This window comes from Balaenoptera borealis (genome assembly GCF_965194805.1).
Source record: "Balaenoptera borealis genome assembly, chromosome: 8".
In the NCBI taxonomy this organism is placed as follows: Eukaryota; Metazoa; Chordata; class Mammalia; order Artiodactyla; family Balaenopteridae; genus Balaenoptera; species Balaenoptera borealis.
Window position 1 is genome coordinate 24,886,472 of NC_138865.1, and position 15,108 is coordinate 24,901,579.

At 48.6% G+C, this 15,108-nt stretch overlaps 1 protein-coding gene across 10 annotated transcripts in view; it reads left to right on the top strand.

Annotated features, from left to right (window-relative positions):
- Positions 1-15,108, top strand: part of WNK2 (WNK lysine deficient protein kinase 2) — a 141,473-nt gene that overhangs the window by 64,831 nt on the left and 61,534 nt on the right. For 8 of the 10 annotated variants that reach the window (XM_082401031.1, XM_082401032.1, XM_082401024.1 and 5 more), the window contains 10 exons: positions 1,019-1,174; positions 1,566-1,757; positions 3,255-3,809; positions 6,028-6,321; positions 6,876-6,925; positions 7,727-7,895; positions 7,982-8,098; positions 8,483-8,653; positions 8,924-8,969; positions 9,481-9,600. In XM_082401031.1, the coding sequence (XP_082257157.1) occupies positions 1,019-1,174; positions 1,566-1,757; positions 3,255-3,809; positions 6,028-6,321; positions 6,876-6,925; positions 7,727-7,895; positions 7,982-8,098; positions 8,483-8,653; positions 8,924-8,969; positions 9,481-9,600 (1,870 nt within the window). The remainder of the gene's footprint in view (positions 1-1,018; positions 1,175-1,565; positions 1,758-3,254; positions 3,810-6,027; positions 6,322-6,875; positions 6,926-7,726; positions 7,896-7,981; positions 8,099-8,482; positions 8,654-8,923; positions 8,970-9,480; positions 9,601-15,108) is intronic. The other 2 variants (XM_082401027.1, XM_082401029.1) reach the window with 2 other exon arrangements.

Genomic DNA, 15,108 nt, shown 5'->3' on the forward strand with positions numbered 1-15,108 from the left:
TGAGGCCTCCAGGCTGCCTGAGCTCCTGACTCCCGCGGGGCTAGGGATTGTGGCTCTAGGAACATGTGCACAGGTGACTCATTCTCCCCTGTGGCTTCAAGTGAATGCAAAGGAAAGGTTCCATTCTACCCCATGCTGCTTTTCATAAAGCGTTTACTGCAGAAGATGAAGTGAGTGATAATGGTTTTGGAAATTATGGTCACGTGTTTCATCTAGAAAACAAGTGAGAGAACTTTCTGATGTCGATGTGCTCTCAGCTTCAGAAGTCTCTGTGTTTTTTTCCATAGCTCTCACCTGCTTCTTGCATCCCCAGTATTTTGAAGTAAGTCCTAGACAGAAAGATGTTTTGCCCCAAGATATTTCAGTCTATATCTCTTCAGGATCAAGACTCTGAAAACAAAACCCAGTGCCATTATTGCACCTAAAAATGAACAAGTTAGCAGCTGTTCTTAATAGCATCAAACATCCAATACTCAGATTTCTGACTCTTTCCTAGTCCATGTCTATGCTGTGCTTGGCAGTGAGGGCTCACGTCTGTGGCCTTGTTTCTTTCCTGATGGGTGAGTCATGGGAGACTCGCAGCTCTTCAGGGCACCCCTCTCTTCAGCTCTGTCCCATGTTTTATTCCCACGTTTCCACATTCTGTTTGTGAATATATCCACACGTACACATTTTATATAGTCCTATAAACAAGATACGTATGCCTTTTTATCTTTCCCTCATTTAATGTCATAACAAGCATTTTCCAAGGTTCTACAAATCTCTTTTAATGATCTTTTCTCACAGCATGATATTCTGTGGAGCTGAAGTTCTAGGACATTCCCTGGTTGGGAGGTGTGGCTGTTCTTGGTTTAGGGACCCCCACACCTTGCTTCTGCTGAATCATGTTCCTCGGAAAGTGTCCCTGGCAGGATGGCAGGCACGGGGAGTGAGAGATGGGCCCCTGAAGATGGTGAGTGTGTGCTTGGCAGGACTCCTTAGGACAGCTCCTGAGTGTGGCTCTGGATGCTTTTTGCAGCCTGGCCTGTCGGTGGCCTCCATCCCGCCCCCCACCCGCCCTCTGCTCCCACAGCAGCCTTTCCCAGAGCCGGCCATGAGCTTCGCCCCTGGGCTGCCGCCACCCAGTGCCCCTGTGCCGACGGGCCCAGGCCAGCCCACACCCCCCGCCCACCAGGTGAGTGCTGGGTGCCCCTCTTTATGGGTACCATGGGTGCCTGGGTCTCCCCAGGCCCTGCCCGTCCGTATTGGCTGGCCTGAGCCTCCTGGCAGGTCCAGGCCCCCTATACGCCTTCTCTGCAGTTCCCCAGGGCCCAGGGTGTAGCTGGGAGTGGGGGTGGGTGTCTTGTGTCTGTGGAGTTCAGGGTTCCGCAGCACTCAGAAGGCCCCAGTTGCACACAGTGGTCCTCCCAGATCTGTGTGTCCCGGGCTCCAGGCTGGGTGTTTGAATATGTGTGTGGGTATGTGTATGTGTGCATGTGTGTGAGTTGATTTTTTCTGTTGTGTCTAAGTACATAGGTGTATCTCAGGAGGGCACTGGTCTAAGAGAAGCCCCTCTCTCTTTCTAGCCTCCTCACCTGACCCAGCCGGTACCCCTGCCACAGGTCCTGGCCCCACAGCCTGTGGGCCCTCTCCAGCCAGTGCCCCCCAACCTGCCTCCACACCTGGCTCCAGCCTCCCAGGTGGTGGCCCCTGCTCAGCTGAAGCCCCTCCAGATGCCTCCGGCGCCCCTGCAGCCACTTGCTCAAGTCCCTCCGCAGGTACCTCTCTGTCCCCTGCCCTCCAGCCTCACCTTCTCGCCCAGTCTGGTTGGCTGTTCCTTGTCCTCAGGGCACATGGGTCCCTCAAGAGAGAAACACTCCCTGATGACAGGGCGGCTGGGCTGCCATGCTCTCCTGCCTTTGACTTCTGCCCCAGATGTATCTAGGATGGGGAAGGTTTTAGTCCAGAGTCAGACCGGAGAAGCCAGGATGGGGCTGTGAGCACATAGCTATAGTCCCTGTCCTCCGCGGAGCTACTCGAGACTGTGCTGACTATAGATTCTTGGGAGTCCAGGGGACAGCTGAGCAGCTTGCCAACTACAAAGAAGACTTGACTGTAAAAGTGACTTCCGATGCCCGTCTTCGGGGGAGCGTCACGTGACCAGTATCACTTGATAGCACGTGGCTGATGCTTGGGTGCTGTCACTCAGGCTAATGCTGTCAGTGGTCATGCACGTTTCCAGTGAACCTTGATCACGGGACGGCTTTCATTTCATGGATCCCATTACAGTGTGTTGGCAGAGCTGGGATGGGAAGTGCTGCCTCATGGGGGAAGATGTGAGTGTTCCTGTGGTTTATAGGCACCACCCAGAAGGTTCTTTCATGTCAGCAGTTGCCTGTCACCAGCCTTGTCCCCATCACTCCGGCATTGGAGTCACTTTTCAGCATCTAGTTAACCCACCACCTTGCTCCCGGTGGTCGGGGTATTTAGTTGCTTTTCAAATACACAAAGGTCAATTTGCATATTTTCGCTGTCTTATAATTACACAAAGGCACATATTATGCAATGCTCATGTGCCCGCAACCAGAGAGGCTTTATTTTAGAGAGAACTGTAAGAGAATCTGCTGAAATGTTTGAAGTGGCTAAATCCACGAGATGTCTCCAGGATGGAAGAGCAGACACTGAAGGTTCCAGAGCTCTGCTGTTGTGAGATGCTGCTCTCTCCCAGGATGCATGGCTCAGGGGCATTCGGCCAGCAAGGAGGGGCGGGAAGATATGCTTTTCTTGAGATAACCTGCTGAAGAATTTGGTCTCAGTGTGAATTTATACAGATTGGAGGGAATCAGGCAAAGTAATTTCAGATGTTTGGGGCCAATCCGGTAGCTCTGGCAGTCCTGGTCTTTCTGAATGAGAACATGCCAAAGCTGTGAATCTGATGGTCACAGTTATGACCCCTGATGTCCTTGCAGTCACCTAGCAGTAGCCTCAGAGTGGCCCAGCCTGAACCCCTTTGAGGTGGTGCTGAAGCCGGGGCTGTCTTGAAGGTCATGTCTGCACCCCGCACCCTTCTGAGGCCTCCTGCCTTTCCTTCTGTTTGATGGTGTCATACACTTGGTTCCATTTAAATTGGGTTTGTTTTTGCTCCCTTCCATAGAAGCTACACAAAAGTGAGTTAGGGGCAGAAACTGTGGGTGATGTGGACCCTGTCACCCAGTGCAGATGTGCTGCAGGCAGGGCCAAGTCTTGGTAGGGCTGACATGCTTGTTCTCTTTCAGATGCCTCCACTTCCTGTTGTCCCCCCCGTCACTCCACTGGCCACAGTCGACAGCCTCCCTGCAGCCCTTCCTGACCTGCCAGCCACCAGTGGGCCCGCCGTGCCTCCCCCCTCTCAGTATTTCTCTCCGGGTGTCATCTTGCCAAGCCTCCCACTCAGTGCCACCACTGCTCCCCTGCCCACGTCACCGGCCCTGCCTCTGCAGACAGTCAAGCTGCCCCACCCTCCTGGGGCACCACTGGCCGTGCCATGCCGGACCATCGTGCCAAACGTGGCGGCCGCTGCTACTGGCGTCCCTCTGCTGGCTGTGGCTCCGCAGGGCGTGGCTGCCCTGTCCATTCACCCCACCGTGGCCCAGCTCCCTGCCCAGCCCGTGTACCCGGCGGCCTTTCCGCAGATGGTGCCCAGCGACGTCCCGCCTTCTCCCCTCCATGCAGCGCAGGCTGTGCGGGCTGCCCCCCCCCACCCGGCACCCCCCGTGCTGCCACAACCCCACAAGCCGAGTGTTGGCCGCCTTGCCGAGCAGGCAGCTCCGGCCGCCAGTGCTGGGAGTCAGGTAACCCACCTGCTGTCCAGGGCCCACCCTCTAGGTGCTGGGAGACCCCTCAGCACACAAGGGGTTCATGGACCTCTGCTCCTTCTCAGCACCTTGACCCCAGTAGCAGAGTGGGAACGGACAAGCAGGCAGCGCTGTCCCATGACTGCAGCGTCTCATCCAGCATGCGGGGTGTCTACTGCCTCCTCTCACTTGCCAGCACGTGTTAGGAGCCTTGGGGATTGGGGTGGCTAGAAGCTCCACTGTTGGTTCCTTCCCAAGTGTCAGTAGCAGCTGCTTGTGGTGGGGGGCTCCTGGCCCCTGGCCACTGGGCATTGTGGCACCTGCCTTCACCTGGATAGGGTTGGCAGTCTCGGTGCAGCTGTGTCAGCCGCTCCATGGGCGCTGGAGAGGCTCACACTGCCTGTCTTGTTGCCTGTCAAAGTAAAGTAGGCGGGTAACCCCCATCTCAGCAACTGGGAAATGAGGCAGATGGGGTTCTGACGGGGTCTGTTGGTTGTGGACTGGGCAGTGCCGGGTGTACATGGGTTACTGGTTCCAAGGCAGTTATGGCAAACAAGGATGATGTCTCAGAATCAGGTAGGGACCATGGGCAGCTTGTTGGGCTGACAGTGAAGGGATACAGGGACACGTACCCTGCTAGCTGGGTGGACCTCCCCGTGGCTCCACACACCTGTGCAGCCCATGTATGTTTCGGAACTCCAGAGCAGTTATCCACCCTCATATGAAGAGAGGAGCTGGCGTGGGGCTGTCACCTTGTAGGGGGCTCTCACCTTGGGGAGGCTCTAACCTGGGCATCCCCCCACCTAGGGAGCCTCTTACGTGGGAGTCCTCCCACCTTAGGGCCTCTTATCTGGGCGCCCTCCCACTTGGCCCCACCCTGGCTCTAAACCTCAACAGCTTTGTGCCTGTTGGGCGTGTCCTTTGCCGTTTGAGCTCAGGCTCCTGCCCTTTTGATTTTGTCATGAAGATTCATCCTGAGAGTGTGCTAAGGGGCCAGGTGTCCCCCTAGCTCATTTTGTACTGAATCCATTCTAGAATAAGGCACTATGCCGTTAAGTATGCACAGATTCTCCTGGATGTTTCTCCCTGATTTCTAGAAGGGATTTGTACTCGGAGAAGGAAGGGATGATTTTCATTGACCAATAGGCTGGTGTCTGTTTGAAAACCAGTGTGAGGAGGTGCATCAGTCCAGTGCCCTGACTGAGCAAGCACCTCCCTGGTCTGTTACTTGGAGTAACACTGACTCAGGGGTCAGGGCCATTTGGGGAAAGCCAAGGGCCGAGTGGAGGCCTGGGGGGTCTGTGGTGTCATTGCTGGGCCCGTGCCTTATGCCACGTGCTGGCCTGGCACACTGTTGGCACTGGGTTGTTGGCTCAGCCAGTGGCTGGAGAAGGTGCTGGGTGCTTAGAGGTCACTGGCCAGGCCTGGTGGCCTCTCTGTGGTCCGGCTGGCAGAGGGTCTGGAGTTTATTGATGAGCTTGTCTGGCCGCCCAGAGGCTTCCCTGTGCTGAGGGAAGAGACTCCTCTGAATGCACCAGCTGGGGTGTCTGTCCAGGAGAGAGGGCTCCTCGGCTAGGCTGTGGCTTTTGCATCTTACCCCACATACCACGTGTCTTATTGGTCTCATACCAGCAGGCCCAGTGGCGGGTCATTCCCATTCCCAACCTCAACCCCGAACTGGAGCCCTTTCAGGCCGGGGCTTCTGCCTGTCTTAGCCTTCCCCCACGAGAGCTTTTCAAGAGGGAACAGTAGGGAATCTGGTCCAGCTCCTGAGTCACCCCATGGAAGGCCTAGGTCCACAGTCCCTCTTGCCATGGCTGGGATTGGAATGCAGGTTTTGACCTGACAGGAGGCTGGGATGGAGTAGCGTGGTGGCCTGGCCGTGTAGGGTGGTGGCAGGGAGCCCAGATAGGTGCTAAGTGTATGCCATACTTACAGCTTCTCAGCCTGACTCAGCTAGAAGTTCAGAGATGAAGTGCAGTTTTAGGTTTGATTTTATACAGATGGGGACATGAGAGTGTCTGTTCTTGTTTGTTTCGTTAAATCTGCATACAAACATTCCTGGATATGTCTGTTGGGTGTGGGTGGATGGAGAGGGATGTCTGCATTTCCTGCTCACCTGCCTGGATGGTGGAAGTGCCTGCTTTGGTCCAGGACCCTCAGGGAAGGCAATGGCCCGCACCCCAATTTGCATCCCTATCCTCTGTGCCCCCAGATCCTGCTTGGCCACCCGCCTCCATATGCCGTGGACGTCACCACCCAGGTCCCCACAGTGCCCACGCCTGCTGCCGTTCTCTCCCCACCTCTGCCAGAAGTGCTGCCGCCTACTGCCCCCGAGCTCCTGCCTCAGCTCCCCGGCTCCCTGGCCCCCACATTGATGGCGGCTGCTCAAAGCTTGCCTGTCCAGACCACTGCGCTCCTGCCACCTGCTAACCTGCCACTGCCCAGCGGGCCTGGGATCACTGGTCCCTGCCCAGCCGTTCAGCTGACAGTGGAGCTGGCCCCGGAGGTGTGTGGCCCTCCCCTCGGGGCTCTGCCCCCATTCCGTCACCCTGATCCCAGCACCACGGCTGCCTTCCTGTGCCGTGGTCTTTGGTCTCAGCCCTAGAAGTCAGGGATGCCCTTGGGAAGGTGGAATCATGTGCTCAGGGACAGCCATGGGTGCTGTTCTTATCTCCCTCTGCTGTCCCTGGATGTCACACTTCCTTTAATCACACATCCAGCTGGAGACCGTGATTTTTACACATGGATTCAGAGTGCTTTTCTTTGGAGGTGATGGGAAGGCCTGTGACAGTTCTTCCTGGGTCATGTGCTCCCTCATGGGGATGATCAAAGTGGGTTAGCGTGTTTGGAAAGGGGGTGGCCCCAGCTTTTAGGAATCTGCTTGGCTCCAAGCGTTAACATAAAAAGCCTCACTCCTGCCACCCTGCGTGGTTTGCTTGCTGCAGTCAGAAGGAAGCGGGTGGCGGGCTGGGCTGTGGAGGTGGGGAGACAGCAGACTGATGCGGCTGTGTCGCGGGGGAATGGATATGACCTGTCCTCCTTTCCATGGTTTTATTTCAGGAGCAGGCCTCGCAGGACAAGCAGCCAAGCCTCCCTCAGAGCTGTGAGAGGTAATGGCACACTTTTCCCTCACGTGTCAGGGCTTCTAACAATGTCACTCATTTCCAAGTCTGATGTGGTGGAGCTTCAGGTAGCTCCTCTGGGGTCTTTGTCAGTGCTTGTTGCAATTTGGTAGTCAGATACTCCCAGTTGTATTCTGGGTCCTCGTGCTGGTCTGCAATGCTGAGGACCTTCTAGAAGGGAGAGGCTGCGGACAGAGAGTCAGCAGGTCTGGGGACCGTGGGGAGGCCTGGAGGGCAGGGCAGAGTCCAGCCCACATCCTGGGTCTACCAGCACCTCAGGCATGGAGAATGTTGCATTTGGGGAGGGAACTGGTCACAGGAAGTGACCATGTGTCCCACCCTTCTGGTAATGCCAGCACCAAACTTGGTGTTCCGCAAACTCCTCAAATCCTACAACAGCTCCATCTGGTTGGCGTGTTCCCCTTGCTGTTGAACAGATGGGGGAACTGAGGCACGGGGGAGGATTGCGTCTTAATCCTGACATTTACTGTAAGCCGAATAAGCCTGATTCAGGCCAGGAGCTGAGAGGACCTAGGTCCTGGGTCAGAAAGGCCATGTGTTCTCTACGACTCCAGCACTGCCTAGGACAGATGTTACAGGGGGAGAAGGGGCAGTGGGCTCAGGGGTCTCTCTGCTGGGCATGGCCAGCTTTAGACTCTCTAGGTTTTCCAGGTGAGCACACCCAGACAGTAAAGCTTCTGGCTGTTTCCCGAAAAGCCAAGTTTCCGACATGAGGCAGGCTTGCAGGCCCTTCCCTTGGGTACTGTAACGTTCTTGGTTTTTGCGTAGCTATGGAGGTTCCGACGTCACTTCTGGAAGAGAGATGAGTGACAGCTGTGAAGGTGCATTTGGTGGGGGGAAGCTGGAAGGCAAGGCCGCTCGGAAACATCACCGCAGGTCCACGCGTGCACGCTCCCGCCAGGAGAGGGCCAGCCGGCCCCGGCTGACCATCCTGAATGTGAGTAGCCAGGCAGAACGGGCCGGCAAGACAGGGCTGGCTAGGCACAGTCTCCTCCCTGGTCTCACTGCCCGAGTGTCCTGTAGGTGTGCAACACGGGTGACAAGATGGTGGAGTGCCAGCTGGAGACACACAACCACAAGATGGTGACGTTCAAGTTTGACCTGGATGGGGATGCACCTGACGAGATTGCTACCTACATGGTGAGGCTAGGTGTCCTGCCTGGTCAGATGAGTCAGTGGCCCTTCCCCTGGGACTGTGAGGCTGTCTCCCTGTGTCCTTTGGGCGCATGCCTGCCAACCCCACTGAGGAGAATATTGGTTGCCAGCCTTACCTGTCCTCCCGCCTCTGCAGGTGGCTGCCACTTGTGGGCAGCACTGGCCCATCACCTGGAGGGCCTGCTTCTCAAGCTGTGGCTTCTCTTGCTGAACCGTGCAGCCCTGATGTTGAGAACTGGGCTCCCTGGCCGTGTCTCCCCTCTTGGGCTTAGTCCAGAGTAGAAGTCAAGCAAATCAATCAGTGAAGACCCAGTGTGGCCAGTGGCCTTAGGCACATCCCCACCAGCAGGGTTGCATGTGCTGTTGCAGGTAGAGCACGACTTCATCCTGCAGGCTGAGCGGGAGACATTCATTGAGCAGATGAAGGACGTCATGGACAAGGCAGAGGACATGCTCAGTGAGGACACGGATGTGGACCGTGGCTCTGACCCTGGGGTGAGCCCGCCGCACCTCAGCACCTGTGGCCTGGGCTCTGGGGAGGTAAGTCCCGGGTAAGAGGTCCCAGGAGGGTCTGGGCCTGCTTATCCCCCAGCTCCAGGCTCTGTGAGTACAACACTGTGATGTCGCCTGCTGGAGGAGCCTGTAGGCCATGCAGTGTTGGGTGAGGTGGCTGGGAGGGTGGGCGCCTTCAGTCCAGTTAGAAATGTCCAAGCTCCTGAGGCCCCTCAGATGATTTGAGGCAGTGCTGTGCTCTGAAGGAAGTTCTTGTTCCACGCAGTCTGCTGAGTTCTGATCCTTTACCTCCTTCAGGAGAGTCGCCAACCCCAAGCGAATGCCCCGGTGTATCAGCAAAATGGTATGTCTCCTTTCAAGGCTACACCTGCCAATCAGACATGCATTTGGAGGAGGCATATCTGTCATTGTCCCTTCTCTGCCTTCCAGCAGGCATTTGATAAGAGCCCCACAATGAGCATATTGTAAGGGGTTTTGACCACCACACGGGGGGTTGCTGGAGTGTGTGGTGAGCGTGCCCCCATCTGGGGACAGCTGCCCTGTCTGAGAAGCCATGTCTGGCCTGGGTTGGGACTGAGCATTGTGTGGACTCACTGCTGTCTGCTGGTCCCCCAGCCAGCATTACCCCTTCAGTGATGCACCACAGGTGTCCTGGGACATAAGCCTGTGCTGGGGGGACTTGTGAGAGCCTCTGACAGTGAGGACCCCCTGAGTGGGTTGCACATCCTCCCCACTGGTGTGAGAGGAGTTCCCCAAATCCCCATACGGCAGGTCTGGTGCTGGTGGGAAGGGGTCACGCCAGCCTTGGGAGAAACCTGCTCACTCTCACCAGCTGTTTTTGCCCTGCCTCTTAGTCCTTCACACTGGGAAGAGGTGGTTTATCATCTGTCCAGTGGCTGAGCATCCAGCAGCAGAGGCCCCCGAATCTTCACCCCCACTTCCTCTGAGCTCCCTGCAGCCAGACACCAGCCAAGGTATGAGCAGCCAGAACCCCTCAAACCTTCCTCCTTGATAATTAGGTGTGTCTCCTGCGTATTGCTCCACACCACCTCATTGTCCTCAGCCTGGCTTTACCTGTGCTTATGTTTTGCCAGCATGTGCTGTGTGCCCAGCAAAGTGCAAGGGCCTCACCCTGCACTGTTGCCCCAAAACGCAGAGCAGTCTGTGGGGCTGTGTCCTTGTCTGTATCCCTGTCCTAGTTTTACACCAAATGAGCCAAGTCAAGGTGGCACTTAGGCTTGGGCCTGCCAGTTACCTTCACAGTACAGGTGAGGCACATGGGTTGCACAGGTGTGTGCTGAAAGGGCTCTGCCCTTGCCCTTTCTTACCAGTATTGTTGTGGGAAAAAGTCTCAAGGAAAATCAGAAAACATTTTGATTTAAACAAGAATGAAAATACAGCATATTAAAATGTGTGGGATGCAGCTAAAACAGTAATTAAAGGGAAATTTATAGCACTAAATGGTTAGAGGAAGAAAGAGATCTCAAATCAGTATCCCAAGCTTTCATTTTGAGAAATTAGGAAAACTAGAACAAAATCCAAAGCAAGCAGAAGGAAGAAGAAAAAGATAAGAGCAGAAATCAATGAAATTTGAGACAAAAACGATAGTAAAAACAATGAAACCAAAAACTGATTCTTTGAAAAAAATTAATAAAATGATTAACTTCTTGTAAGACTGACAAAGAAAAAGACACAAAATACCAATATCAGGAATAAAAAAGGAGACCACTACAGATCCTGCATAAAAGGATACTAGTCATGGAATACTATGAACAAACCTACACACATAAATTTGACAACTTAGATGAAACAGACTAATTCTGAAAGCCACAAACTACTAAAACTCATCCAAGGTGGAATAGATAACCTGAGTACTCCTATTAACAAGATTGAATTTGCATTGAAAAATCTTCCAAAGGAATTTTCTAGGCCCAGATAGTTTCACTGGTGAATTCCATCAAACGTTTAATAAAGGAAATAACACCAATTCTATACAGTCTCATCCAGAAAATGGAAGAGGAAGGAACACTTCTCAAATAATTTTATGAAGCCAGTGTCACCCTTATATCAAAACCACAAAGGCAGTACAAAAAAAGAGTGCAGATGCTAATCTTTCAAGGATATAGAGGGGAAAAAAAACTCAATAAAATATCAAAAAGTCAAATCTAGAAATTTATAAAAAAAGTAATATGCCATAACAAAGTGGAGTGTATCCTGGGAAGGCAATATTCAAAAATCAATTAATTCACCATATAATGTCAATGGGAATTTCCTTTCCCTACAAAGGGAAAGATACATGATCATACCAGTTGATACAGAAAAAGTATTTGACAAAATACAGCATCCATTTATGATAAAAATGCTCAGCAAACTAGCGATAAAAGGGAACATCCTCAACCTGATAAAGGGCATCTACAGAAAACTGGCAGCTAACATCATATTTAGTGGTGAAAAGCTAAATGTGTTTTCCCTGAGATTGGGATCAAGGCATAGATGTCCACTCTATTCCTATTCAACATCACACTAGAAATCTTAGATTCCAGATGGGCAAGAAACAGAAATAAAAGGCATGTGGGTTGAAAAGGAAGAAATAAAACTGTCTCTGCAGCTAATATGATTTTATGTGGAAAAAATCACAAGCATTCTTAACAACAAACAACCCTTAGAACCAGTAAGAGAGTTTAGCAAGATCACAGGATATATAATCAACAACAAAAATGACTATATTTCTGTGCTGACAGTGAACAATTAAAAACTAAAATTTTGAAAGAATACTATTTACAGTGGCTCAAAAAAATAAAAAAGACACATAGCTATAAATTTAACAAAACATATACAGAATCTGTACAGGGAAAACTACAAAATACTGACGAAATGGATTAGAGATGATCTAAATAAATGGAGAAACATACTGTGTTTATGGATTGGAAGACTCAACATAGTAAAAATGTCAGTTCTTCCCAAAGTGATATATAGATTTAATGCAATACCAATAAAAATTCAAACAGGAAAATTTTTGCAGATATAGGCAGTCTGACTCTAAAATTTATATGGAAGTACAAAGGTAATTTAAATAGCTAAAGCAGTTTTGAAAAAGGAGAATGAAGTTGGAGGCATCACAGTACTCAGTATTAAGGCTTATTATAATCTTACAGTAATCCAGAAAGCTCAGTATTGGCAAAGGGATTGACACATAGATAAATGGAAAAGAATAGAAAGCCCAGAAATATATCCATAGGAATACGGCCATTTGATTTTTTGACAAAGATGCAAAAGCAATTCTACGTAGAAAGGATAGTCTTTTCAATAAATGGTGTTGGACTAGTTGCTCATACATATGCAATAATTGAAGCTTGACCTATGCCTGACATCTTATATAATAATTAACTCAAAATTCATTGTATATCCAAATATAAAATGTAAAACTATAACTTTTAGAAAAAAACATTGGAGAAAAACTTTTGTGACCTGAGCCAGGGAGTCCTTAGATCTAACACCAAAAGCATAACCCATAAAAGAAGAAAATGGATAAATCAGACATCATCAAAATAAAACTCTTTTGCTCTGTGAAAACCACTGTTAAGAGAATGAAAAGACAATCTGCAGACTGGGAGAAAATAATTGCAAATTACATATTCAGCATAGTATTTGTTCCTGAAATATATAAAGAATTCTCAAAACTCATCAGTGAGGAAACAAAGAACTCAACTAAAAAATGGACAATAGACTTGAACAGACACTTCCCTAAAGAGAACATAAGGATAGCAGTTAGGCACATTAAAAAAAATTAATGTCATTGACTACCAGGGAAATGCAAATAAAAGCCATAGTGAAGGATCACCATGCACTTGTGAGAATGGCTAAGCTAACAATACTAAGTTTTGGTGTGGATATGGAGCAACTGGATCTCTCATGTTAGTGGGAATGCAAAATGGTATAGCTATTCTGGAAAATAGTTGGGCATTTTAAAAATAAAAGATATACTTAGTATATGACACAACAATTTCAATTCTCAGTATTTATCCAGGAGAAATAAAAACTCATGTTCAGTAAACACATAAATAAGTGGTTATAGCAATTCAATTGCCTAATTGCCCAAACTGGAAACAACCCAAATATCCTGCAGTGGGTGAATGGAAAGACAAACTATGGTGCTTTGAAAAAGAAACAACTATTGACACATGCAACAGTATGAGTGAACCCCAAAGGCTTACTGAGTGCAAGAAGCCAGTCTCAAAAGGCTACATACTGTATAATCCCATTTATAATGACATTCTCAAAAAAGCTATAGATAGAGAACAGATCAGTGTTTGCAAGGAGTCAGAGGTAGGGGGAGAATGTGAGTATAAAGGGATAAACCAATGACATTTTTTTGGGGTGATTGAATTGTATTGATTATGGTAATAATTATATGGATATATGGTGCTAAAGTTCTCAGAACTCTACACCTAAAGGAAAACTCCATTTTACTGTATGATAATTTAAAAAGTGAAAAAAAAAATTTTACATATGTTGAAAAAAATACATAACGAGGCAGATAATGAGGCAAGATAGCATGAAAGGAAAGCAGCAGCAACAACAGACAATAAAAGAGACCCTCAGACTTCTACTTTAGGCCAAGATGGATAATAGGCACTGGATTTATTTTCCCTCAGAACAACTAGAAAAACATGCAAAATATATGAATGAATGTTTTTTAAGACTTTGAACATAAGGCAGTGAAAGACATTGATCCCTGAAAAAATTCTATGATCACTTCAGCTGACTGCACTGAGAAAGTTTTCACATCCCAGAGCAGGGAGGGAGGGACCCAGGTAGAGCTCAGCAGACTACCTGTGGTGAGGAGACTGACCTGAGAGTCTGAGAAAGCCCAAGGGCAAGAGTTTGCCGGGTAGAGTTCTGGAGAGGAGAGAGCAGCACAAAGAGAAAAGTCTGTGGATTGACCAAGGATTCCCCTTGATTATTTTGCAGAGCAATGTATGTGAGGAAACTAGCCAATGCCAGGAAATGAAGCACCCCAGAGGATTAGTGGGAATGGTACTAAAGCTCATATGGACCAGAATGTCTGTTCCTACCAGTTAGCTGGAAGGACTTATAATTCAAGGGACATTGGGTAGAGTACTGAAAAGGGCCTTGCCTCAGTTGTGGAGAATAATTAGCCCTAGACTTAAGAACAAGATCTGAAAATATCAAGCCACAGTAGCTTAACTGCATCCCACAACAAAGAATGTTACTAGGAATACAAATTCATACAGCACCCAAGAAGGCAAATTTTACATTATCCGGTATCCAATCAAAATTACCAGGCAGGACAATATGAGAAAAATTCCTCATTCTAATGAACCCATAGCTGACACAATTGTTAGAATTAGCAGACAAGCACATTAATACAGTTATTACAACTGTATTCCATATGTCCAAAAAACTATAGGAAAGAAATGTAATTTACCATATTGATAAATTATGAAAGAGACAATTCATAAGATTATCTCAGTAAATGCAGTAAAGGAATTTCACAAAATTCAACAGCTATAAACATCCTTAGCAAACTCTATATGAACTATATAGCGTTAAACCTGATAAGGTATGTGTAAGACCTGTGCAGTAAGAACTACAAAACAATGTGTGGATGGAAACCAAAGAAGACCTAAAGAAGTACCCTATTCATGGATCAGAAGACACAGTATTGTTACAGAGTTAATTGTTTCTCAGTTAATCAATAAATTTTATGCAGCTGCCACAAGAATCCCAGAAGTTTTTTTCTAGCAATTGAAAAGCCAACCCTGTGAAAATGTAAAAGCCATTGGAATTTGGAAATAAGAGAAGTAGATTGGAATGCTAACACTAGCTGATTTCAGGAATTATTATAAAACCATAGTGATGAAGACTGTGTGGTATTGGTATAAATACAAGTAAATAGATCAATGGAATAAAATAGAGTCCAGAAATAGACCCAAACACATAGAGACACTTAATTTTTTATAAACATGCAAAGGACATTCAGTGAAGAGAGGACAATCTTTTCAGTCTTAGAACTGTTGATCATATGTGAAAAATGAATATCCATACTTAACACTATATACAAAAATCAACTCAAAATGGAATATAAACCTAAATGTAAAACTGAAAACAATGAAACTTATAGTAGGATACACAGAATGTTTGTGTGACCTTGGGTTAGATAGAGATTTCTTAGATACAGCACCAAAGCATGATCTGCAAAAGAAAAAAATTGGTAAATTAATCAAATTCAAAATGTCTACTCTTTGAGAAACAGCAAGGGAATGAAAAGAGAAACCAGAGACTAGGTGAAAATATTTTTTAACCATATATGCAATAAAGGACTTGTGTCCAGATAATATGAGGAACTCTCAAAATGCAGTGAGAAGAAAATAAACAAGCTAACAAAAATATTTGAACAAACACTTCACCTAAGATTTGTGGGTGCCAAATAAGTATATGAAAAGGTAATTATTCAGTAA